The sequence below is a fragment of the Chiloscyllium punctatum genome, chromosome 44 (genome assembly GCF_047496795.1).
Source record: "Chiloscyllium punctatum isolate Juve2018m chromosome 44, sChiPun1.3, whole genome shotgun sequence".
Taxonomy (NCBI): Eukaryota; Metazoa; Chordata; class Chondrichthyes; order Orectolobiformes; family Hemiscylliidae; genus Chiloscyllium; species Chiloscyllium punctatum.
In genome coordinates, this window is record NC_092782.1 from 16,224,049 (window position 1) to 16,251,728 (window position 27,680).

General features: G+C 40.1%; 1 protein-coding gene across 2 annotated transcripts in view; it reads right to left on the reverse strand.

The window, feature by feature from the left end:
- Positions 1-2,278: 2,278 nt before the first annotated feature.
- ints13 (integrator complex subunit 13) overlaps positions 2,279-27,680 on the reverse strand; it is an 81,835-nt gene continuing 56,433 nt past the window's right edge. For both annotated transcript variants that reach the window (XM_072562333.1, XM_072562334.1), the window contains 8 exons: positions 27,178-27,267; positions 18,767-18,945; positions 16,695-16,865; positions 14,535-14,689; positions 10,260-10,490; positions 4,110-4,249; positions 2,898-3,033; positions 2,279-2,624 (listed from right to left, as the gene is read on the reverse strand). In XM_072562333.1, the coding sequence (XP_072418434.1) occupies positions 2,585-2,624; positions 2,898-3,033; positions 4,110-4,249; positions 10,260-10,490; positions 14,535-14,689; positions 16,695-16,865; positions 18,767-18,945; positions 27,178-27,267 (1,142 nt within the window). In that variant the 3' untranslated portion in view covers positions 2,279-2,584. The remainder of the gene's footprint in view (positions 2,625-2,897; positions 3,034-4,109; positions 4,250-10,259; positions 10,491-14,534; positions 14,690-16,694; positions 16,866-18,766; positions 18,946-27,177; positions 27,268-27,680) is intronic.

The window sequence follows — 27,680 nt, forward strand, 5'->3', positions numbered from 1 at the left end:
TAATTCTCCATGCCATAACCAAATGAAAACAAGAATTAAATGATTATTCCACAATATTTACAACAGTATTGTTTTTCTTTTGCAACGTTCAGTTAGGTCACAATAAGTCTCTGACAGTCATCAACCCAACTAAATTAATCTTGGCATCGGTAAGATTTAGATTTCATCATTCAATATCTGCAGACAGTATTCTAGGTCAAAAGGATGGAAATGCCAGAAAGTAAATCAGTCAATGGAGCCCCTTCAGAAAGACAGTCTTGGGTGGAATGTAATCAAGTTATAGAATTGCTTGAGACTGTCAGTATTCACAAGGGGGTGTCTTAACTGGAACCAATTCAGATGGACTTAGTGTCCAAGAAGCAATGGCAACTGAAATTGAGTTACTATATAAGTAGCAGGGTATGTAATCTAGTCAGAAATAAAAAAACCTTTTCCAATTCTTTTTGCAGAGGTAGAAACGGAGTGGTATACTTCCATGAAAAATTCCAGTATCTGAATAATTCCAGTAGTAACAGCATTACTCTATTCTCCATAAAACCAGGTTCCACAATACTATGACAATTCCTTGTGTTCAGCTGTATGTCCAAATGAATGCCATTCAAGAATTGTTCAAACTAATCCGCTTGTCAGATGGCCCTGCATGTGCATCCATCTTCTGTCAAGACAATGTTACCAGAGTACAGAATTCAAACACTTATGGTAGAGTCTGCCTGTCTATTATGATCATAGGAGGTCTCAATACCACAGTTATTCAACCTCAGAGCTCTCATTTATTGACAAACGTCTGGCCTGTCATTCTCACAATGTTGTTCCTTATTCTTCGGATTGTAACTAATACCGCAATCTATTACTTATGCAGATACTTAGAAGATCATCGCATTTCCTACGTTTTCAAGAAAACCGATCAATTGCAAGCAGTCACTATTTACAGATGGATGTGTAATGAGTGAGAAAGCCATCTCTGACTATCCTGAGGTGTCCCTGCTATTACAACCTTGGGCAAACCGTCCTCCACCTCCACAATATCAACAGGGCATACACTTAATAGGCAGTAGCACAATATAACTTACCACCCATTTTGGGATGCCTAATTTTCAATTTGAACCACCAGAACATCAACTAACCCCTCCTTAGAAGTAGTAATCTAAAAGACAACCAGTGTATCATCAGAGACACAGGAGTAAAATCTAATTTCATTTGTTTTATAAGCTTTAAATCATTTTGAAACCACACCATTTAGTACCGGTCAGTTCAGAAAAGTTAATGTGCACTGCACGAGGAGAATGTATGGGCTTTCGCATGAAACAATCTGGCTTCAAAAGCTAAAAAGCCGGTGAATATTCACAAATCAAATAGTGTAAAATTACAGTTCACTGACTGACCTGGTCTTCTGCACTGGAGACAAAGAATTCTTGTATTAAGTTGCCCAAGAACAAATCCAAGGGTTATACTTTACATCAGTCTAAAATGACCATACTAATATCGAGTATAGTTAAAGAGCTGTTTTTTTTCTAAGTATAGGACCATCTCATCTGTCTTTAAGAACCACATGCTAGCTATGGATTAATAGTGGATTAACAATCTGGAGATTGCAAGATCAAATCCCACCATTTAAAAAAAATCATTCACAGGATGTGGATGTCATGGGCCAGGCTAGAATCTATTGCCCATCCCTAATTGCCCAGGGGGCAGCTGAAAGTCAACCTGTGGGTCTGGACTCATATGTAGGCCAGTACAGGTAAGGATGGCAGCTTCCTTCCCCAAAGGGCATTAGTGAACCAGATGGGATTTTACAACAATTGGCAATGGATTTATGGTCATTATTAGACTCTTAATTCCAGATTGTTATTGAATTCAAATTCTGCCAGCTAAACCTGGGTCGCTGAATTAATAATCTGGTGATTGCCTTCCAAAGTAAGTAAGTGAAATTTCAATGGTAAGTTAAACTGATTGTGATCATTTGTGGGAAAACTATGACAGCTGCCTGACTGTGAAAATCAATGTCCTTCACGAGACAGTGGTCCAATAATTGAGACAGTCAACTCTTGATGTCTTCTGTCAAGGACTAACAAGCCACTTAAAGCTGCAGGTTACATTCACAGTGCAACGGGTGTGATGGGCAAAAAACACACCAAACATCCTAAAGAATAAACAAGAAGGAAACATTAACTTCATACAATAATGTGAGAAATTAGATGCAACAAAATAGGAGACAATGTTTCATAACAAGTTGTGTGTCGTGTGTGAAGAGCATTTTGGAGTTAGTAGGGTACTGAAATTTGCGTAAAGTCAGAACTTTTATTTTTTTTGACAACAATGCAAATTTTATGTAAACCTTGTCTAAAATTGTCAATGTATTCTACAGTACAAAATGCCAACTTTAACAAAGAGTAAAATCCTTCTAAAGCTTCGCAGCTCAACTTGTAAACTGTACATTTTATTACAAGTTATTTCAGAAGCAGCATTTAGGTAGACGAGGTCAAATTACTTAAAATGTTGTGGGTCTTTAGTAGAAATCATTAATTTACAAACAGTATGACAGCTGACCAGGTGCTTCTGTTACATTACATGATGAATCTTTTCTTTATTGCCTGCTGGCTTTGCCATTTTCATGTGTCTCCATTCTATAACACACAGAAACACAAGTTGTCAATCTAAAGCCATTGTTAAAAATGTTTGAATTACAAGTATATGGTTACACCGCTAAGACTCTACAAAGCAATGTCATACAAATATTACATACTATCATAGAAGAGTGAATCAAAATAAAAATAATTTTCAACTCCCATTCTTTCAAAGAGTTTATCTAACATTTTACCATCCCATTAAGTGTAATGAATAGCCAAGACTTATCGCACAGATGAAGGTATGTACAAAAATGTGAAAATGCTACTGACCCGTTTTCTTCTTTAAGATGCTGGTACAACTCAGCTTTGTTGTTAACAGAATTCAAGCGACCAGCAAATTCTTGATGCTTTCTTGAATTTGCTGTGTTGATTCTATTAGTCCACATTGCAAGCAAGGAAATTGGACCTGGAAAATTGAGACAGATGAATGGAAAAAATAAATCAGTTCTTTCCTCACACTTCAGGTACCTTCCAAGTCCTTACCTGCACCTATAAACGTATAGCACGTAGTATCCTGCCAATTGTTTAAATTAATCTTAAACTCAGCAGTTACAGAATTTTCCTGAGAGACACGGGCAAAAGGTGGTGCTGGCGAGAACAGATACAAACATTTCTTTCTCATAACAGCTGCACATCAAGTGCGTACAAAACCCATTGGAGGTGCAAAGTGAGGTTACACTATTTAAAAAATGCAACAGCTTGTAAGGATTTGGAATGAACTGCCTGAAGGGTCCTGGATACGGATTTGATAGCTTTCCAAAAAGGTTAAAATACTTGGGAAGAAACAAGGTTGTTGGGATTCTGGAAAAAATCCTTGGATCACAGACTAACTGGGTTTGTTCAGTGCAAGAGCTAGCAAAAAACTTGAAGGGCCAAATGGTATCCTTCTGAGCTGTGCTATTTGATGATCTTTGTTTGTGTGCCTACAAATCCCGACCTTTTATTATCACACTTTTGTCAGCTGAGTTCTATTATAGATTGCGGCCCATACTAACAGAATTGTTAACCTGAATTTGTCACATGACATTTACATTCTCCCATCAGTAGTGATACTGTAGCATGTCAGTTGTGCAATTGCCAGATCCTCAGACTGTACGGCCAAGAGTTCCGAACACCATAGCACCTCTATTTCCCAAACTGCCACCGTTTTTGCCGCTATATTTGTTGTTTATAACGGATTTCATAAACATTAGAAATTATGAATTAGACGTGTGGAGTAAATAACATCCACACACCTAGCGTCATACTCTCCAACTTCATACAATGTCTCTTTTTAAGACAAGCAATCTGAATCTCTTTCCCCATTGTGTCCAACAATTCTGTGGCTTTATATCATATTATAAAGAATATATTCAGACTACATTTTGCACAGCATGAAATGATATTTTGCTACACTTTAATCTATTGTATTATGCACACATTGAATACAGGATAGAATCATAACTAGGTTAACAGATACTTGCAAGTAACACAGCTTCTCACCTTTAACCTTTTCAGGAGGTTGTATTTCTCCGATGCTAACTCGGGGTTTCTTATTCAGGGGTTCAGGGGAGTCCGGAGAGTCCTTGATTATCTCTGCTTCAGCCAACTCCTCTTTTTCTCGTTCCAGTGTTCCTTTTAGGCTTTACAAAAAAAAAGACTCAAATGTTTATCTGTGACTGCATACACATACCGTCAAATCACACTGCATTAGATCACTTATATTGAGAGGGTGACACAAGCTTAAATATTTCAGAACACTAGTAAAACACACCAGAGCAGCTGGTGACAAACAAAACGCCAGTGCTGCTGTGAGGATAGGGTGAACATGGTAACCACCCTTCCTCCATTAAGACAATAGAAGGCATTACCCTGAGTTTATTTTATGTATTTTTTTTGTCAGTACAGATAGCATTTATTCCCCATACCCAAGTACCATGAAATTATTAAGAGTCAACCACCATAGAGAGGGCAGGAGTGACATTGGAACATGAACAGTGGTAAACTTCCTTTCACGAAGACGACAGATGAAGCTTTTATAACAAAGCAGCAGCTTACATTGTTACTTGCTGCCTATATTATAGCCCACAAACAACCAGATCAATTCTGTTCAAATTGTGGAAAATTTATACTCCATAGGTTACTGAACCAGCACTATAACCAATACCTTATGGAAACTTCGACATATTTCCAGCTACGGAAACTCCACCAGAAAAAAAAACACTGGGATGGGAAGAGATCATGACAGAGGTAATCTGCCTTCAATAACTTCTGGAAAGCAGTGCAAGATCAAAGAAGAAAATAAAACCAATACAGAATAATGGATTTACTGCTGGAAATTTAAACTGAGGCATATCATTTTCCAAAAGAATTAGACCCATATTGCTTATAGTTGGACTGTCAGCGCTTTTGCACATTACACATATTGGACAACTTACACTTCAAAATTTGCTATTTCATAGCTAATGTCCCCACTAGTGACCGTACAAAGATATCTTGTAATCGGTTTGATGGGAGGTATTACTGGAACTGTCTATTGTTCTATACAATTGCTGAACTGACAAGATATGCTGACTCCATATCAAGGCTTGCTGCAGAGATTAGTTAGCTCTTCCCAGCTTCTATCCTGCTAGATTTTCTATGTGGTTACATTAAGTGTAATAGCCAACTGCAGTTTATCAAAATACCCAGTGTATTTCACAGACTTATTGAAAACAATGACTAATCAGCAATAATAGCAATAATCTATAAAATACTATATACTCTTTGCTAAGTTTATCCAGTGCCCAATTTAAATGGAGGTCCTTTACATCATATGATCTGTATTTATAAACACATCCTGTAGGTCCTGCCTTACTGATGAACAGCAGTGTAAAGACCTATTTCTACATGGTGCAACTGCAAGTGTAAGTGATGTTGCAGAATTGTTTTTCCTGATATGTTCATCAGTAAGGCAGGACAGGTTGCACCTGAACCAGAAGGGCACCAATATCCTGGGAGGTAGGTTTGCTAGCACTCTTCTGGGGGGTTTAAACTAATTTGGCAGGGGGATGGGATCTGGATTTGTAGTCCAGCAAGTAGGCTAGCAGTTTGTCAGGACGTCCAAGAGTATAGGGAGGCTGTGGAGAAGGTAGCACTGACAGGGAATACTTGTGGACACAGAGATGGGCTCAAGTGTGTATACTTCAACGCAAGGAGTATCAGAAATAAGGTGGGTGAACTTAAGGCGTGGATCGGTATCTGGGACTACAACGTTGTGGCCATCACGGAAACGTGGATAGAAGAGGGACAGGAATGGTTGTTGGAGGATCCTGGTTACAGATGTTTCAGTAAGATTAGGGAGGGTGGCATTGCTAATTAGAAATGGTATAATGGCTGCAGAAAGGCAGTTCGAGGGGGATTTCCCTTTGAAGGTAGTATGGGCTGAAGTCAGAAATAGGAAAGGAGCAGTCACCTTGTTGGGTGTTTACTATAGGCCCCCCAATAGCAACAGAGATGTGGAGAAACAGATTGGGAAATAGATTTTGGAAAGGTGCAGAAGCCACAGGGTAATAGTCATGGGCGATTTCAACTTCCCAAAGATTGATTGGAAGCTCTTTAGATCAAGTAGATTAGATGGGGCGGTGTTTGTGCAGTGTGTCCAGGAAGCTTTTCTAACTCAGTATGTAGATTGTCCGACCAGAGGGGAGGCCATATTGGATTTGGTACTTGGTAACGAACCGGGATAAGTGATGGGCTTGTTAGTGGGTGAACATTTTGGTGATGGTGACCACAATTCTGTGACTTTCACCTTGGTTATGGAGAGAGATAGGTGCGTACAACAGGGTAGGTTTTACAATTGGGGGAAGGGTAAATACGATGCTGTAAGACAGGATCTGAGGAGCATAAGTTGGGAGCATAGGCTGTCAGGGAAGGATGTCGTGGAAATGTGGAACTTTTTCAAGGAACAGATACGACGTGTCCTTGATATGTATGTACCTGTCAGACAGGAAAGAGATGGTCGTGTGAGGGAACCTTGGTTGACGAGGGAGGTTGAATGTCTTGTAAAGAGGAAGGAGGCAGCTTACATAAGGTTGAGGAAACAAGGTTCAGACAGAGCGTTGGAGGGATACAGGATAGCCAGGAGGGAGCTGAAGAAAGGGATTAGGAGAGCTAAGAGAGGGCATGAAAAATCTTTGGCGGATAGGATCAAGGATAACCCCAAGGCATTTTATGCGTATGTGAGAAACATGAGAATGACGAGAACGAGGGTAGGTTCGATCATGGACAGTAGTGGGAGATGGTGTATTGAGTTGGAAGAGATAGGAGAGGTCTTGAATGAGTACTTTTCTTCAGTATTTACAAACGAGAGGGACCGTATTGTTGAAGAGGAGAGTGTGAAACGGACTGGTAAGCTAGAAGAGATCCTTGTTAGGAAGAAAGAGGTGTTGGGTATTTTGAACAACTGGAGAATAGACAGGTCCCCCGGGCCTGACGGGATATACCCTAGGATTATATGGGAAGCAAGAGAGGAAATTGCAGAGCCGTTAGCAATGATCTTTTCGTCTTCACTGTCAACAGGGGTGGTACCAGGGGACTGGAGAGTGGCGAATGTTGTGTCCCTGTTCAAAAAAGGGAATAGGGATAACCCTGGGAATTAAAGGCCAGTTAGTCTTACTTCGGTGGTAGGCAAAGTAATGGAAAGGGTACTGAGGGATAGGATTTATGAGTATCTGGAAAGACACTGCTTGATTAGGGACAGCCAGCACGGATTTGTGAAGGGTAGGTCTTGCCTTACAAGTCTTATTGAATTCTTTGAGGAGGTGACCAAGCATGTGGATGAGGGTAGAGCAGTGGATGTAGTGTACATGGATTTTAGTAAGGCATTTGATAAGGTTCCCCATGGTAGGCTTATGCGGAAAGTCAGGAGGCATGGGATAGAGGGAAAATTGGCCAGTTGGATAGAAAACTGGCTAACCGGTCGAAGTCAGAGAGTGGTGGTAGATGGTAAATATTCAGCCTGGAGCCCAGTTACAAGTGGAGTTCCGCAGGGATCAGTTCTGGGTCCTCTGTTGTTTGTAATTTTTATTAATGACTTGGAAGAAGGAGTCAGAGGGTGGGTCAGTAAATTTGCAGACGATACGAAGATTGGTGGAGTTGTGGATAGTGAAGGGGGCTGTTGTCGGCTGCAAAGGGACTTAGATACGATGCAGAGCTGGGCTGAGGAGTGGCAGATGGAGTTCAACCCTGTCAAGTGTGAGGTTGTCCCTTTTGGAAGGACAAATAAGAATGTGGAATACAGGGTTAACGGTAGGGTTCTTCGTAAGGTGGAAGAGCAGAGGGATCTCTGTTCATAGATCTTTGAAAGTTGCCACTCAGGTGGATAGAGCTTGTAAGAAGGCCTATGGTGTATTAGCGTTCATTAGTAGAGGGATTGAATTCAAGAGTCGTGAAGTGATGTTGCAGCTGTACAGGACCTTGGTTAGGCCACATTTTGGAGTACTGTGTGCAGTTCTGGTCGCCTCACTTTAGGAAAGATGTGGAAGCTTTGGAGAGGGTGCAGAGGAGATTTACCAGGATGTTGCCTGGAATGGAGAAATAGGTCGTACGAGGATAGGTTGAGTGTGCTAGGCCTTTTCTCATTGGAACGGCGAAGGATGAGGGGTGACTTGATAGAGGTTTATAAGATGATCAGGGGAATAGATAAGAGTGGACAGTCAGAAACAACAGTGTTACAAGGGGACATAAATTTAAGGTGAAGAGTGGAAGGTATAGGGGGGATGTCAGGGGTAGGTTCTTTACCCAGAGAGTGGTAGGGGCATGGAATGTGCAGCCTGTGGGAGTGGCAGAGTCAGAATCATTGGTGACCTTTAAGCAGCAATTGGATAGGTACATGGATAGGTGCTTAAGCTAGGACAAATGTTCGGCACAACATCGTGGGCCGAAGGGCCTGTTCTGTGCTGTATTGTTCTATGTTCTATGTTGTTAACCTTAAATTATGCTGTTCATAAGGTTACTAGACTTTCTTAACAACTTGCATGTAAACACCACCTTTAATACAATAAATCCTCCCAGAGCACTTCACTGGGGTGTTATAGAACATAAAACTGTCAAGAATGACACCAGAAACTCTTCATTTCTCAACTTGACCGAAGCACTTCATTCCATATGTTGCAAGGCTCTACAGATTGTGCTTAAAAAACTTGGATGCCCAAGAAAATTCATAAAGAAATTGCAGAATTTAGATGATTTGATGACAACGGGTTAGGGAGATCTGTAACAAATGCCTCTAATATCCAGTGTCAGATCATGCTGTGTGATAGCCTATTACAACGCATTCTTATCAAAGAGCAACAGGCCAATTGCGTCGGTATTAAAATTAACAATATTTTAATTTCAATAGGATTCTGCCATTAATAGATGGAAAGCTCGATAATCTTAGTTGCTTTCATGCCAAAACAAAATTGTCCACTCTCAACATAAACGATCCACAGTTTATAGGTGACTGCAGTGTTACTACTCAATCTACACCAGATTCGCAAGCTCCCCCAGTCTCTTCCATATTGCTGTCCTTGCACACCACAAAGCTCCTATCAACCCAGCTCGAAGGTCTGAGGATTCAGCATCAGCATCTTTAGTGGCATGTAGACTTAGGGCGAAAATCCATGACTAAATTGCTATCCTCAAACCAAGGGACAGCTGATGATAAAACAAAATTTGACAGCAGGCAAAATAAGGAAATATTAGGTTAGATGACCAAACTTTCAGAATTAATTTAGATATAGATTTCATTGTCATGTGTACTCAAGTACAGAAGTACAGTGATAAGTGTCTAATTTCACCACACACACTTGTCATCTTCGGTACAAAAGGTCCCTAGGTACAAAACATTCAGGTACAAAGTAGTAAAAGAAACGAAGTTAAAAAGTCAAGCTTCACAGACTTTCATAGAATAAGCAGAAAAATAAAGAAATAATGTAATAGTTAACATTAAAGTCCTTCTTAATATCAACTAGAAAAATAAAGGCCAAACAAGTAAATTTTAACAGAGAAAACAAGGAGTAAAAGGCCTTGGCAGCGGAGATCATGGTTACCAATAAATGTGAATTTTAAAACCATGGCCCAGAGAACAAAACAATATTTCTGTCTATCATTCAAAACAAGATTAAATTTCCCCAATCAGCAGCACTCTCTCCTGGTGGGCTACCACACCAGAGATTGCTTTGTCAGTAAAAGGTGACAGATAGTGCAACATCATTAGCAGGGAACCTTTGCTGCTGCTTCCAGAGTGAATCAGGCTCCTTTCATCCCTGACAGCAGCCATCTTACATCCTTATAGGAATGGCAATGCCAATTGGTGCTGAGCTATGAGTAGCCATACAGTGGGGTACTTCATTCTATGCTTGGGTGAAGGCATATAAAAACTGGTTACCAGAGAAGTGCTTAATTGCTGATCTGTTCCCATTAATTGAGGTGGTTGGTATGGTCAACTGAGGAAAGACATCCTGTCCGCAGGCTAACCAATTCATGAAATGGGAGATTTTTGCAACAAAATAATGATGCCTATTAAAATTAATTTCGTAAGAGGAGTACCTTGAGACAAAAGTAACACCTTGAGTGATAGCTTGCTTACTAATATCAATTACCTCTTCATTTCAACAAGTCTGTACTCACCGCTCAGAATCTTGCCAAGATTTCTCAGGCTCATAATCTTTCACTACTTTTTCTGATTTATCTTCTTTATCTTCTCTCTTCCTACGGCTCTTCTTCCGCTCCTCCTCTTCAGGCGGCTTACTCCTGCAAGCTAGTAGACATTCCAGAACGCGCTGATGCTTCTCGGAATTGTTTAAGTGGGCTCTGACCAGGGTTTCCAACTCATTCCACATTATCCGGTACTGTTCATCTCTGCAAAGGAAATTGGAAGGCCATAGTTGGATAGAAGTAGCAAAGGAACTTCAAAATATTTAATTATTAAACTGCATTAACATAATTAGACTCATGATCTACACCCCACAATGTTCAAATAAGTGGCTACAGAAATAGTAAATGCAATGATAGTAATCTTCTGAGATTCTACAGTTTCTGAAATGGATTCTCCAGTTTGCAAACAGCAAGTATAACCCCACTACTTAAGAAAGGAGGGCAAGAGAATAAAGGGAACCATACCTGTTAGCCTAACACAAGCTGTAAAGAAATTGGTACAATCTATAAGAAGGATTGAGAACAGGGCCTGTGTTAAAATGGCAGGCGTTCGAAGCAGTAATTGTTATGGGGAACTCTTCTGTCAGGGGCACAGACAGGGGATTCTGCAGCCGTGAGAGAGTGTTCAGGATGGTATGTTGACACTCCAGTACCGGGCTCAAGGATGTCTCAAAATGATTGCAGCATAATGTCAAAGTGGAGAGTGAGAAGCCGGAATATTCTAAGTAATAGTGAGAATAGAGAGATAGATGAGGATTGTTCTGAAGCTAAACGGAGCAAATTAATTAGAAAACATAAGCAACAACAAGTCAGAGAACAAGGTAACTCTGAATAATTAACCTGTATTTATTTCAATGTAAGGGGTTGTATGGGAACATGGGACTGAGACATCATTGCTATTATAGAAACAAGGCTGAGGGAGGGACTGGACTGGCATCTCAATGTTCTGGGGTTTAGACACTATAGGAAGGATAGAAAGGGAGGCAAAAGACAGAGAGAGTGGCATTTGTTTTTTTTTAAATCATCATAGAACCCCTATAGTGTGGAAGCAGGCCATTTGGCCCATCGAGTCCATACTGACGTTCCAGACCTAACCTAACCCCTCCCACCCCCGCAAACGGTGAACACGGTGCAATCATCGGCGAACATCCCCAATTTTGACCTTATGACAGAGGGAAGGTGATTGATGAAGCAGTTGAACACTGTTGGGCCAAAATTATTGTTGAACAGAGAGACTACGGGGTTCAGGTTATATAGTTCTTTGAAACTGCATCACGGATGGACAGGATGGTTAAGGCAGTGTTTAGTATGCTTGCCTTCATTGCTCAGACCTTTGAGTAAAGAAGTTGGGATGTCATGTTGAGGTTGCACAGGATGTTGGTGAGGCCACTTTTGGAATGTGTGCATAGTTTTGGTCACCTACTATAGCAAGGCTATTATTAAATTGGACAGTGTGCAGAAAAGATTCACCAGGATGTTGTCAGGACTGGAGGGTTTGAGTTATAAGGATATGCTGGGATTTTCTTCCCTGGAGTGCAGGAGGTTGAGGGGTCTCTCAAATCAGAGCACACACAAGGTGAATAACAAAGGTCTTTAGCCTAGGGTGGGTGTTCAAAGCTAGGGGGCATATTTTTAACGTGACAGAAGAAAGGTTTAATGGGGCCCTGAGGAGCAACGCTTTTAAGTGGAATGAACTGCCTGAAGTGGGAGATGCAGGTACAGTTACAACATTTTTATGACATTGAAAGATACATGAATAACAAAAGTTTAGAGGGATATGGACTAAACACATGCAAATTGGACTAGTTTAGTTTGGGAAACTTGGTTGGCATGCCTGAACTGGACCGAAGGGTCTGTTTCCATGCTATATGACTATGAGTCAGCAAAGTCAATGTGGATTTATAAAATAAAAATTTTGTTTCACAAACTTGAACTTTGTAAGAATGCAACTAGCAGAAAAGATATAGGGGTTAACCAGCAAATGTAGTATACTTAAATTTCCAGAAAGCTTTTGAGGAGGTCCTACATGCGGTTAATAAACAAAATTAGAGCACATGGAACTGTACTGTGAACTGGTTAACAGACAGAAAGCAGTGTGTAGGAATAAATTGGTTGTTTTCATTCTGTCAGATTGTGACTTGTGGAGTACCATAAAAACCAGTGCAAGGGCCCCAATCTATGTCAGTGATTTGAATGTAGGGATTAAATGTAATATTTCCAAATTTGCAGTTTATATAACAAGGTGGAATGAGAGTTGCTAGAAGAGGCTGCGTGAGTAGGCAAAGCTTTACAGATGGAATGCAATGTTGTGAAATGTGAGGTTATTCACTTTGGTCAGAAAAACAGAAACAGTATTTCTTAAATGGTGAGTGGCTGGTATTGTTGAACTTCAAAGGGACTTGGATGCCCTTGTTCACGAGTCACCAAACGTTAACATTCAGATACAGCAAGTAACTGAGATGTTGGCCTTTATCACACAAGAATTTGAATATAGGAGTAAAATGTCCAACTGCAATTATATTGGGAGATTTGGTAAAATTAAGCTGGAGTATTGCATACAACTTTGGCGTCCAATCCTCTGGAAGGATATAATGGCCACAGTGTGTGTCCAACAAAGGCTCAACAAACTAATTCTTGAGATGGAGGGATTGTTCTATCACAGCAGACTAAACAGACTGAGACTTTATTCTCTGAAGTTGAGAAGAATGAGAGGTGAACTCATTCAAACATACAGAAGTCTTACAGGGCTTATCAGGTTCCATGCAGAAAGGACATTCCTAGACCAGGGACAAAGTCTCAGAATAAGTAGGTCATTTCGGACTGAGATGAGGAGGAAATCCTTCACTTAGAGGGTTGTGAACCACCAGAATTCTCTAGTCGAGGCTGGGGGAGACTCTGTCATCAAGTATGTTTCAGAGTAAGATGGATAGATTTCTAGGAATTAAAAACAGTATACAGATTGAGCAAGAAAATGGTGCTAAAGCAGAAAATGAGCCAACTGAATGGAATAAAGGGGATAAATAGCCTCCTCCTGCTTCTGTTTCCAATGTTCTTACAAAAAGCGAACTGCTGCCATTTAATCCAGTTGTTTATCAAGGTGGCGTGGCCTCACTAGTAAGTACACTTTCACTTGCTAGTGAGTTGAACATATGCAAACAAGCAGAGACTGTCCTTCACCAGCTCTCTCGCTGCAGAGCTACTGCTTAATGTATAGCCCATGACACAAATTTGAGACCACACTCAATAACACACAATATTGATATGACACTTCAGGGATCATATAATGACATGACAAATCCCAAATCGAATGACTGAAAATGATGGTTTAATTTACTGAAAACTGCTTCACGCTGACAATATATATATTATGCAACTAACAAGCAATCAATTTTGAAGAAATAGTCCTTTTCACTGGAGGATTGGTTGGTTTAGTACACAGAAACTCTGCTGCAAAATACACAGTTTGCTGGAGATCCCACTTCCAATTCAGGTTGACATTAGCTCCAAAATTTTAAACAGATAAAAGTACACGTAGTATTTCTTGAAGAAAACACACAAATGAAGGAACATTATAATAATCTTTCTACTTATTGATTGAGATTTAAAGCAGATTAGAAGAAGCACAAAAGATTAAGCTATAGATAATGATACCAAAAGAATGGAAACACTGAATTCTGGTAGGGATGGGCAAAGTGAACATTGGATGCAGAGCTCCAAAAGGTAACTGAACCAGCACAAAAGCAATGAGGCTGGATCAGAAAGACAGGAGACGAATGTGAAAAGGAAAATTCTACCATGGACAAACAACACAGTAAAATAAAGAGACTGTAACAGGCTCCTGGGACAAGCAGTACAAGTGTTGGTATGGGGCTTTGTCAGGGTAGGTAGGTATTAGAGTTGCAAAATAGAAAATATTTTAACTCATTGATAGCATGCCTTTGCTGTAAATGACATGCCGAGTCACTTCACAGAAACACTTCAATGCTAAATGTCTCTCACAATTCAGAGATAATCAAAAGTCTTGGCTAGAAAGAGGTAGGTTTTAAAGTAACACATTAAAAAGCAAGCAAGGTAGAGGGGTTTAGGGAGAGAACACCCAGAGCTTAGTGCCCAGGGGGCTGAAGTTAAGTTTCTTTTGAGGAAAACAACAAATATCACATTAAAAACTGGACATGTCCACAGCAAAACTCTGGCTAGCTGAAATGAAGTATTAGAAAATTAAAATTCACTCTTAAGGAAACGTGTTACCTTTTGGAGCCTTTGCCTCTGGTGCCAACTGTTGAAATGGGCAAGTGATCATTTTTTCTTTCCATATCTACCAAATTGTAGATAGTTTTTTGACAATTAAGGACATCGTCATCAGTTAGGCTCTCCTTCACAATTAGACTGGCTAAAGGTACAACCTGGGCATCAAAAAGAAAAAGAGAAAACATGAGTAAATTGAACAAACAGGTAATTGGCAGCTTTGAACATACCAGGGAGCAACAGCTAGAAGTATCTTTTCTGTTAAACACCTCCCTCCACTTGCATTAGCCAGCAGCCCATTGTGGATAGTGGATCATGCTGTCTTGCAAAGGGAGACCAGTACCAGGTAGAAATGCATTGATAAGGTCAGAATTCTCAAATAAGTTCACTCCTAACCCATAGTGCCGTAAGTGAATTTCAATGGTTGGTTTCTTGGTGGTCACATTTAAAGTGCCAGGAAACATTAGCCTAACACAAAAACTTATACAGTGCTTGTGCAGATACTAAAATAAATACTGCCAGGTAAACGTAAGCATCCCTAGTTCAAGCCCTTTTCCAGGGCTTGAGCAGAAAATCTGAGCTGATATTCTATTTTAGCACTGTGTACAATAGTGTCAAAGGTACTGATCTCAACCACAGCTTTGTCAGACCTCTCCAGTAGATTAGCCAATTAGAATCCGATAATAATATTTCAGGGAGGAGAAAGTTTCCCTGTGTACTAGCCAACATTACCCCAAAAACACATCAACTGGTAACATTCTTCTCATCATTATCCTTTAAGTAATGTGACAGAATTTTATGTAAATATATGCTAGTCCATCTTGTGTTGAAACATGAATGACCAACCTACTTTTTGCAGACCAACCAAGACATATTATTTCATTTTAACCAATGAAAATTCAAATTGGAAATTTGGACCATTGCTTTAAGAATATCCTTGATATTAGAATAACTCTGCACCAGTTCTGAAATAACTTTATATCCATAAATAGTCACAGTCCCAACAGAATCCAGCCAGCAACATTTACCAACAAGGTCTGCAAAATAAAACTGCTCAAAGCGTGCAATTGCAGAATGCAGTAATTCCTCACTTAATACCTTAAATTATATTCTCGGAAAGCACATTTTAAATGAAAAAGCTAAGTGAATCAAGGATTCCCATTGGAATCAATGTCAAAAAGCGTCATTTCTAACCACAAAAAAAATCAATGTACAAGTTGAACTGGTGTACCCTAAACGCACAGCACTGTGCATTTCCAGCTGAAACTACTTGCAAATAAATTGTTAAATATAAAAGAATCAGTGCACAAATCCAAGTTAATGCCAGGTGATGATATTTCCTTCATTCAAAATAACCTTAATAAAACTTGTAGAGACTTTGACAGAGAACACTTATTCCTTTAGTATTCAAGGTTCTCTATTTTAATTAGTTTCAAGTGACACAATGACAGATGATACGCATGCTGTGCACTTTTACAGGGATTTAAGTGACTTATCATTTACCCCCGCACATATTTAAGAAAGTAAGAGTCACCTCAGGTCAATTCTCTAAATACTGTCTAATATTTCTTGAAACAAAATAGGCATCCTTTAAAAATAATCTGCTGAAACAAATCTTACCAGAGTTAAAATACCAATGTTCATTTTGTACAAAGTAAACTGTCCTCTCATCTGTGGAATAAGCAGAATCTCTCCTCCTGCCCTGACTTTCAAACTTTTGATTCCTACCACTTGGGGAGCACTTGGAAGTCAGGTGATCAATGCCCACATGCAAACATCACCAAATGTAAGGAACGTTGAGACTTTAAAGTGCTCCTTACTGCCTCTGCAATGTTGCTCAAAACAACATAGGGAACTACAGTACATCAGGAGGAAGTGTTCTTAGCTCGGTCAACTTTTAACAACTTTAATTTCCAATAGGTCATATATAATGTGAACTATGTGTCATAAGACCATCACTGAAGGAAGAGAACTAATTAATTCTCATTCAAAAGTCATTGCCTTTGTATTTAATTAAAATATGCCATATTGCTAAATCGTGCTGCTCCAACGCTTTGAAAGTTGCACAGTACAGGTGGACATTGATCCCATTACCTGAGGATGAACACCAACAGCATGCTCAACTTGTGGAAATTGCATGTGAATCAACAGAAATTTTCTTACAGCCTGCATGTTGAAGATTGTAGTCTGAGATATAATCATTGGCCAATAGCGTGTATGCCTCTCCAGCTGGGCCTTTGCTCTCTCGAGTGGCACTTCCATACTTCCATCCATCAGATAGCCCCTCTCCATTACAGGAGTTAACCGGTTTTCCCTCATGAACTCACCAAAGTCCTAATAAAACAAAAACAGTACCGTGAACCCAGAACACTGGATGTGATACTGATCTTCTTGAATTCAAGTCTCTTTTTAAAAATGAACATTTATAACAACTCCAATGTTTGACTGTAATAAAAAGGATAGACCATCAACCATACCTATAGGATTAGATTTTAAGTTCTCTCACCAGACTTCTAATTTGCCAGTTGGAGATGTGCTGTCCAGGGGTATGATTCTGATATAGGGCCCTGTGCATTGCTGACATATGAGAGGTCCTGGGTTCAAATCCTGGACAAGCCCTCATTTCATTTTGTCAGCACAGACCAGTTTGGGCCAAAGGGCCTGACTCTGTGCTGTAGGACTCTGACTAATAACAATAAACTGGCATTTGGATTCTTCTTGTCCCATTTATATTACACATTATTTATGTCTTACACAAAGGAGTATCTTGCACAGAATCGAAAATCTAACAGAAAAATAAGTGCAGGAAGCTAGCCTGCTGACTCAGTTGTTAACAGTGAGGTGTCACAGAACCAGAGTTAGGAGCTCCAGCCTAATTCTTGTTCTGTGTCAAGTCAGCTAGGATAGCAGAGCAGCTTAACAATGGCCACTGGGTTACCAAGTTAAGGATGACAAGAATCGGGAAGGGTTGAAAAATGTGGTGCTGGAAAAACACAGCAGGCCAGGCAGCATCCGAGGAGGAGAATCGACGTTTCAGGCATAAGCCCTTCTTCAGGAATGAGGCTGGTATGCTAAGCGGGCGGAGATAAAAGGTAGGGGGGAGGGGCGCTGGGAATTCGATAGGTACCTATCGTATTCCCAGCGCCCCTCCCCCAAATTCCGTCCCCCCCCTACCTTTTATCTCAGCCCGCTTGGCACACCAGCCTCACTCCTGAAGAAGGGCTTTTGCCCGAAACGTCGATTCTCCTGCTCCTCGGATGCTGCCTGGCCTGCTGTGTTTTTCCAGCACCACATTTTTCAACTCTGGTACTCCAGCATCTGCAGTCCTCACTTTCTCCAAGAATCGGGAAGGGTCCACATTCCTGACCAATACACAGTAATCCGAACTGGAATGGCTAATGATCAGACAGACAGAAGGAGGAAGGGAATTGAATCAAACAGCCTACTGATACACAACATCTCAAACCAGATGACTAAGAGTTGGCCAAGGCATCAGAAAGTGCCCATGTCGCTATACCCAAACATCAGTGTCCATGGGAGGGGAAAATCTGTGACCATTTCTTTCAAACATTAGCACGCTTTAGTGTAACCTGTGTTGTTAATCAGGACAAATTTGATACTCTTGATAACCCAAGACGATCAGAGAGGAGTTTTATAGTCCATCCCTCAATTTGCTTGTTTTTTGATTACACGTTTGATGGATAAGGAGTTTATTACAGGCTGCTGTCTGCAGGACATTTGTCTTCAGTGCCATTTGTGTAGATTTGTATGGATCTAGGTAGAGTCGTCCAAATTTCGAGTTTAAGTGGAGCGTAAATAAATCTCAGGTTATTATTGTGCAGACACACACCATGGAGAATCAAATGAAGTGATTCTGCATTCAGCTTAGCTAATGCAGATACAGTACAATGCATCTACAATATTACTGCATTTGAAGACAAGTACTCTGTGTGCCATTAGAGAATGCATTAAAGATTCAATTCTTGACACAATCAATAATGAATTAGAATTTGATTAGAAGACAGAGGTGGTCAGTTTCAAATAAACAGGAACTTAATGCTTTTATAAGTATATGGAAGGCTATTTTAAGAATTGATGTAAATTTGTTCAAGCATCAACTTTTTTCATTTTACATTGCTAATTTAGTTTTTAAGCAGCCAGTCCGTACTGACTATTATTGATATCAGGACATAAGAACAAATTAGAAATACTTATATTTTTGCAAAGTGACTAACCGTAATCCTGTAATCAGTAACCCTTCCTCCACACCCTTCACTAATCGATGGGGGGTCCTCCAGAATGGAACGAACACTGCTTAAAACATGCAGGAAAATCTCACCACCATGGCTGCAAAGCATGTGACTAATCACTTTGGAACCCGACTTACGTGGCTGTTCCAACAAAACTGATCGACCTGACATATACAAAAGGATATAAGTATTAGTTTTTATATTAAAAAAACACATTAGTTTCCTACACTGCAACATTACAACAGTAACCCATTTCAATGATACTTCATTAACTGTTTCATGTTTCAAAGTCCCAAACCTTTGAAAGGTGGCAGAGAAATACAAGTGCTTCCTTTTAGGAATAGTGCAAGTAGGCAAAGTGGAAGTTGATTTACAAAGGGGTAGACTATACACACGCACTAAAGAGACTGTGCAAGCAATTAATGTTGCAACAACATTCTTTCACACACTACATAAGCAATGTCACATGTAAACTGCAGAAGGAGAACCAAGCTCTGCAGTTTCAGATAAGAATTTTCATCAGTTTGATTTATCTAGCAATGAAAATTATTCACATAGACATGTATGGACTGGAATCCCTAAGGTTGCCACAACTTTAACTCAGCTCCCTCAAAAACAAAACAAAAGGATGTAGTGAAAACACACCCACAATTCTGTTATCAGCGGAAGCAGAGTTAGCAGGATTTACTCAAACTGGTACAAACTGGATTATTTGGCTAGTTTTATTGCAATGCCAGAAGAATACGCAATACACTATTGTTTCTTCTGAATTCTCTTTTCTTCGATGCACACATGGCAGACTATGTCTGTACAAGTAGTTAAGGGCCTAAGCAACTTGAAAAAATACATGAGACACCTTTAAACAATAGAGATGCAAATAAAATATATTACAACTGAAGTCATTACTCAATTAATATTGCAGATAATTCAGCAGACTTTACAGCAAATAACAAACACAATAGATTAGCAAGAGATATTAAACTGCAAACTAAACACTATGTTTATAGAACATTTAAATAGCTAGCTAGGGAACAAGCTGGGCTATAAAGAACACCTTCATATGGAGACAGAGGACATGGTTTAATCAGTACATTGCACATGTCTTTGAAGCAAAGTATTGACATTGGAAGAGAAGGTGGAAGCTGTGAAAGGATGATAATAGGGCAGAGAAGATGGACTAAGAATGATTAGCATTCCTGTTGATCCTACATTACTGATCCTGATGAAAAGTGACTAACCGTATTAAGAAGTCAGAGCTGATGATAATCTTATCTTTACATTTAACATTCTGCTAACTATTTACATGATTAAGCTTAGCACAAGGCTGTACACAGCAGGGGAGGTCAGTTAGTTCAGGTAGTTAGAGTGTGGTGCAAATAACGCTATGGTTGTGGGTTCAATCCCCACACTGACCAGGTATGTCATTAGCATTTGCAAGATGCAAGTTCACACTTTTAATGGCGACACTGTGGCTCAGTGGCCAATTCACCCTGACCTGCACATTTTTGGACTGTGGGAGGAAACCTGAGCACCCGGAGGAAACCCTCGCAGACACAGGGAGAACATGCAAACTCCACAGAGTCAGTTGCCTGAGCCGGAAATCGCCCATAGTGTTCAGGGATGTGTAGGTTATAAGTGCTTTAGTCAGGGGTAAATATAGGATAACAAGGGGAATGGGTCTGGGTAGGTTACTGTTCAGAGGGTCAGTGTGGACGTGTTTGGCCGAAAGGCCTGTTTCCACAGTGGGGATTCTATGATTCCAGAATCACCTCTCTCCAGAATCTGCTGTAGAGTGAGATCTTGCATCACTACTAGTATAGACTGAGTATTTATGTATTTGAGTATCAACCTTTAACCATAATCAGGGACAAAGACAACAAACTTTCACAGAAAAATGAAGGAGAACTAGCATGGAATTGTTAAAGGCAAATTGCGTGAATTAAATTGACTGAGTTCTTTGGTAAAGCATGAAAGAAGAATGGTCAAGGTTCTGCAGAAGATGTTGAATACATGAACATTTGAACAGCATAGAACTCCACAACACAGTAACAGGCCCTTCGGCCCAGGATGTTGGGATAAGCATAACGCCAATTTAAACAAATCCCTTCTTCCTGCCATTGGCCCGTATCCCTCCATTTCTTGCATATTCATGTGCTAAGATAAACATTCCTTAAACACCCCTATCTTATCTGCCTGCACCACCACCCTGAGCAGAACGTTCCAGACTCCCATCATTCTGTGTGTAAGAAACCTGCCCCTCACATCTCCTTTGTACTTTCCCCTTCTCTTCTTAAATACATGACCCCTAGCATTAGACATTTCGAATCCGAGAAAAAGATTCTGACAACCAACCCTATCTATGCATCTCATGATTTTACAGACGTCTATCAAGTCACCCCTCAGCTTCTGCTGCTCCAGAGAAAACAACTAGAGTTTTTCTAGCCTCTCCTTAAAGCTCATTCCCTCTGGTTTGGACAGAGGTGGTCTGTTAGGATTGAGGTTGGTTAAGTCAGTTGGGGGAAGCAGAGGGGATTTTTGCAGACCAGAGACATCAGTTTGACTAATGTCTCTCTCCACCACCCCAAATCTTCTTCCCCAAAGAGTTCTCAGGATGTGTGATGTACTGCTTGGTGGATTTAGCTTCCATATCTTTCCAACGATATTAAAAAGAATTTGGATGGTATTTGAGGAGGAATGGACAAGATTATAGATAAAAGTCAGGGACTCAGGGATAACTATGACTGCTGTTTCAAAGAGACAGCATAGGTCCAAGAAGCTGAATTGACTTGTGCTTCAAATATCTATGATTTGGGAGTGGAAGATAGCTAGATATTTCACAGCAGAATATGGTCACAATGTTTGGAGAGATCCAATTACAAGAAAAAAAACACAACTGACATTGAAATATTCACTGCAGTCACTATCGACAGTCAGAAGGGCATGTTGTCAGGGTAATGACAAAGTAGCTGGAGGGGAAACACAGCTAAAGGTGGAGGCGAGTTAGTTGCTGTGCCTTAATTTGGAATCTACAACATTGCAGAAGATGAAGAGTCCTGCTAAGTCAGTATAACAAACAAGACAGAACTGTGAAGGAAGCAATCGGCACAATACTCTGAGCTACATGCTAACTGGCAGATGGACAAATAGTTCAGGAAAGTAATGATGTAGCTGATCAGTGTGGAGAGGAAGTGTGTTGTTCCCCCCCCCCCCCCCTCCCACCTTTCACATGCACGCGTGACAGCAATGGGACAGAAAGGAGATAGACTGTGAGGCTGAATTGTGTTTAAAAATTGGAGGCTCCAACCAGCAAGAGAGAGGAGACTGAAAAGAAATGCTAACATCTCTTCACCTTATTTTTACACTGAGCATGAAGGTCTGAGTTTGAAAACTGATGTAATTTCTATGAATAAATTCCTCTGTTCTCCTTTTGACAGAATTTGACAAGACAGCTTTGCCCCACAGACTTCTCCACAGCCAGTATCAATGCTGCTTCTCAACTTTCTGTTCATGGGTGTCATTAAAACAGAGCAAGCCAAGCAAGAATACATTTATTCACTGGAAAAATTTAGCCCGGTTTCATTTAAGATAACCTGAAAGGAAACTTGTCTACAATGTGTCCCCTTCGAATAAAAGGACTGAAAGAAACCTCAAGTGATGTTGTGAAAAGGATCTCACAAATAGCTTTCAACTCCGAGCTCAGCTCTAGAAAATCTCAAAATGACTGTTCAACATTCTGCCACATACACACTTCTGGAACAAACAACACTCACCAAATAACAACCAAAACCAGACGGTCAATCAGAGTTTAGAGATAACAAAAGAGTGATGGCCTGGGGATCACACGGTGGCCTAAATAAAGGTAACTTCACCTGGTGATTCTGACTAATCACAACTTAAACAGCTGGAAAAAGAAAAGTCATTTAATCGCCAACAAGATTTTTTTTTAAATGGTGAACTCTCATAAATCCATAAAGAATGGCTTAACGAAGATTGAGACCAAAATCAGAATATTATAATCAGTCATCTTTGCTGAAAGGGCATTGAAATAGTTTGGGAAAAGACCATCAGTTTGTGAAGCAAAATGCAACGTGTGCTTCACCACGTGAAGGAAGGAGCAGGCTTGTATCCTGATGAAAGGCCTGAAACAGTAACTGTGTTTGTCTCTCCACGGTGCTGCCACAACCTGAATATTTCCGCTGTTGCATTTTTTATTTCAGATTTCCATCTGCAGTATCCTGCTATCCAAAGAGAGAGGGGGCAGTATGGAGAATGAGGGAGGGCATTTCCAAACATGGCTACGGTCCAGCAGCACCTCTGACATCACAGCGGTATATTAAATTTTAAGTTATTTGTATGATTTGGGAAACAGCAACAATGCTATCTTAAATTTCTTTAGAGCTGGAGACCTTAATTTCAATAAAAATGGTTAACTGTCAGTCAACATGACACCATCGCTAACGTAGTCCAGAAGTACTGACTTAGAAAAGAAGTTTGACAGATTTTTTCTGAATCTTACAACTAACTTAAAGCTTAATGTAAGTGTTGCAGCCTGCTTATTTATTTTTTGCTTAGAATTAATTTAGGGTGGCACAGCGGCTCAGCAGTTAGCTCTGCTGCCTCACAGCGCCAGGGACCCGGGTTCAATTCCAGCCTCGGGCGACCGTCTGTGTGGAGTTTGCACATTCTTCCTGTGTCTGCGTGGGTTTGGTCCGGGTACTCCGGTTTCCTCCCACATTCCAAAGATGTGCAGGTCAGGTGAATTGGTCATGCTAAATTTCCCACAGAGATAGGTGCATTAGTAGGGAGTAGGTGAATGGGTCTGCGTGGGTTACTCTCTGGAGGGTCGGTGTGGACTTGTTGGGCTGAAGGGCCTGTTTCCGCACAGTAGGGAATCTAACCTAACTTTGATGTTGTTGGTTTAGCCATGTGCAGTCAGGTGCATCTCTCCGACTCTGGGACTGCAAGACTTCACAAAGATGTGGCATTGCCCCTAAATGCAGCCTTGCTATATAAGAGGACAATAGAGGTGCAGTACATGCTCAACTTAAAATGTCTTTTAATCTGAGGAAGTGCAAAGTCAAAGTTCAAGCATTAATTAAGCCCTGATACAGGAAAAAGTTTTAAGCAGTTCAGCTCAAGAAGAGTAGGATAACAAAGGGACAAATTTGGCACAGGATACTTATGCCTACGTATGTACATGTGCAAAGTTAGATTAGATCCTTTGGCAAATGAAGCAGAGAGCGGAAAGAAAGCTTGTCAAACCAGAGCTGCTGATAAATCAAATCACATGTAAGGCATGATTATGCCATGCAGAGATATTGAATAATAGAGTATTGAGTACAGGAGTTGGGAGGTCATGTTGCAGCTGTACAGGACGTTGGTTAGGCCACTGTTGGAATACTGCGTGCAATTCTGGCCTCCTTCCTATCGGTAAGATGCTGTGAAAGGGTCCAGAAAAGCTTTACAAGGATGTTGCCAGGGTTGGAGGATTTGTGCTATAGGGAGAGGTTGAATAGACTGGGCTGTTTTCCCTGGAACGTCAGAGGCTTATATACCTCTAAAAACCTTATAAAGGTTTATAAAATCATGAGGGCATGGATAGGATAAATAGACAAAGTCTTTTCCTTGGAGTGGGGGAGTCCAGAACTAGAGGGCATAGGTTTAGGGTGAAAAGAGAAAGATATAAAAGAGACCTAAGGGGCAACCTTTTCACACAGAGGGTGATACATGTATGGAATGAGCTGCCAGTGGAAGTGGTGGAGGCTGGTACAATTGCAACATTTAAAAGGAAACTGGATGGTCTATGAATATTAAGGGTTTGGAGGGATATGGGCCAGGTGCTGACAGGTGGGACTAGATTGGGTTGGGATATCTGGTCGGCATGGACAGGTTGGACCAAAGGGTCTGTTTCCGTGCTGTACATCTCTATGATTCCAACAGACAGAGACCTGTGGTCAGGAGATGATCATTCATTTAAGAAGTGGAAGGTGCCTCAGGATCAGAGAATAATCTTCGGTCTCACTCACTAGTCAGGTGATTAAGAAAATTTACATTTTTACAGTATCATCTGCAATCTGATATCAAAGTGCTATACAGCCAATCAAGTACTTTTGAAGTTTTGTCAGCTGTAATGTGGGAAACACAGCAGCCAATTTGCACCCAGCAAGTTCCAACAAAGTGATAGCATGCATAGCGATAGAACTTTTGTTTTTAAAAGTGATATTTTTGGGGATAACTTCCTCGATCTTCAAACTGGTACCACAGAATCTGTTACTTTTACCGGAAAGGGCAGCTGTCTCATCTAAAAATGTACTGGTTCCAATGCATAGCACTGAAGTATCAACTTGGATTTGTACTCTGGAGCAGGACGTGACTCTGGGCCAGAATTCTTATTACTTAGCTTTGGGAACAGTAGGGCTGGAAGGGACAGTCATTTGGGATAGAACTTTGTTCAAAACAAAATGTACCTTTACTTCTTAGAGCATGACAGCATAAATAATAGGCACAGGAGGGAACAATTTCACTCTTCCCACCTGCTCAATCATACAATAAGATAATGAGCTGATCTAACTGCGGCCTAAATTCCACATCAATGCTTAAGTTCAAATATCTAATTTGGCCATAGGTACATTCAGGCCAGCTTCCACTGTTCACTGGGGAAGAGAATCCCAAAGATTAACAACCTTCTGGGAAGGAATCCCCCCAGTGTCAGTTTTAAATGAGACATTCCTCATTGTTAAACTCTGACATCTAATTTTAGGCTCCCCCACAAGAGGAAACATCCTCTCAGCATCTACCCTGTCAAGTTCTCTCTGAATCTTATATTTCAAAACAAAAATTGCTTCTTATTTACAAAGAAAGGCTCAAATAATTAATTTCAATGGATGTAAACAAAATGGGAGAGAAAATACAGGTTCTCAAGGGGAAATCATTACCCTTCCTGTCTTTTCAATTGCAGATGGTGAAATAAATAAAAGAATTGAAACCGATGCTTTTTTAAAAATCTGGACACAACTTGGCTCCTGTCCAAAAGTGACACTGAGATAATGGGCACTAATTAGTGCTTATTTAGACCAAGTTAAAACATCCAGGACTTATTTGAACACACTCCAGAAGAATTTCCACAATAGAATATGTCTTAATTTTCTCAAAGGCTTTTGTAATATATTTACAATTTAAAATACCAAATTTTCCTACTGCATCAACGACAAATCAGCCATTTTAAATTGATTGCATTAATACTCCAATTAGAAAAACTAGTCTTTATAAATGTAGGATTCACAAACAGTATCTATGTATCAATACCATCGGTAGCAGAGGGGAGTTAGGGTAACAACTGTTGCTATTTTCAATCAATCTATTCAGACATGGACTTCTGGCCCAGAGTTAGGGACACCACCACTGTTAGACCATGATTATTATAAACCAAATACAGACAACACATATCTTCTATCTATTTCAAATTATACCTATTGATATGTTAGATATCAATACTCTTGTCAATTAAGCTGTTGCTGAGAGGAGTGTTTACAACTGGTAATCAAATCTCCCTGGTATTTGGCATAAGGTGATTCTGAGTGTGATGGAGTGGGTCAACTGCTTGTTTTTTTTTCGCAGTAAGCAATGGTGCAAAAAAGTGTTCACCATTAACCCTGGAGGATGCCATCTGCAAAGTTTGAGAACCATGTGACTAGGATTGCCCCTTTCTCTGTAACAGTTTAAATCTGGCACTAAATCAAGGGCAGCAGCACTGCTGACAATAAGTAAGAATTCAACCAAACTACAAAGCTAAAAGTATTTAAAATCTTTTAAGTGAACTTCTAGCTTATATTTTCAGGTAGAGCATTCAATGTATAACTATTAAAATAGAAATAAGCGACACAGAAAACTAATAAAGGTAATGTTTGTAAAAGACAGAATTTAAAAATAATTGCACAGAACTTTGAAATTCCACAAACATGAAAGCAGTTTTTCAGGACCAGAGTGATTACTTAGCAATAACGAAGAAGTTCGTATACCATTAAAATCCCCTTTGCAAGTCAATAAAGTGTAGCTTTTTCCAGGATTTTACAGTCAGGTGAACAGGGTTGGAATGGAAGCTCTTGTCAGTTATGATTGTAAAGGGAAATGGTAGTCTGTGGGAACCTCTGCAGCACACCACACAGAGGAGGATAAACTCATGGACAACCATCTCTGGATTCCCACATCATTGTGAATGTGCCCAAACCCCCAGAAGTTGCTGCCAGCTTCTGTGGAATTACAACAGCAAACACTGACACTACCAGCACACAGTCCTGGCTATTCTGGTTGGGACAACTTTGTTGGTAATATTGTGACTTTGTCACGATACTTTCAAATCAAATACAGAAAATACTAAATATAGAAAAATTACCCACCGTTCAGTAAGAAATTTGTTAGGCAGGAAGAGGGTCTACTGTTTACGTCTACAGGTGATATTCTGTATGCCCCTGTACAATAGTGCAACTCTGAAAGAAATATTGTATCACCATGTAAAATAGCATATTAAAAAAAAACCAACATAAATTTAAAAAACTATTCTATTTAGAAGTAAAAATATGCATTTTTTTTCACTAAGTCAAAGCATTTTACCTTCATATGGCAAAATACCCTGAGAGCCACACAGGAATGAAATTATATAGAAGAACAATAGCACAAGGACAGTCAGACAAAGCAGCTTAACTTGTTCAAGTACAGGAAACTGCACTGAAGCACAACACAATAGCTTGCTGGTCCTTAAAGTGGGACTTGGGTCAAAACAATAATGAAATAGCTCAATATGTGCATGATTTACAGAAGGACATGCCAAGCGTTTCTGGCACTCACGATTCCCTCCATTTCTTCCCCATGTCTTCTCAAGCATTTCTAAAAATTCATTTCT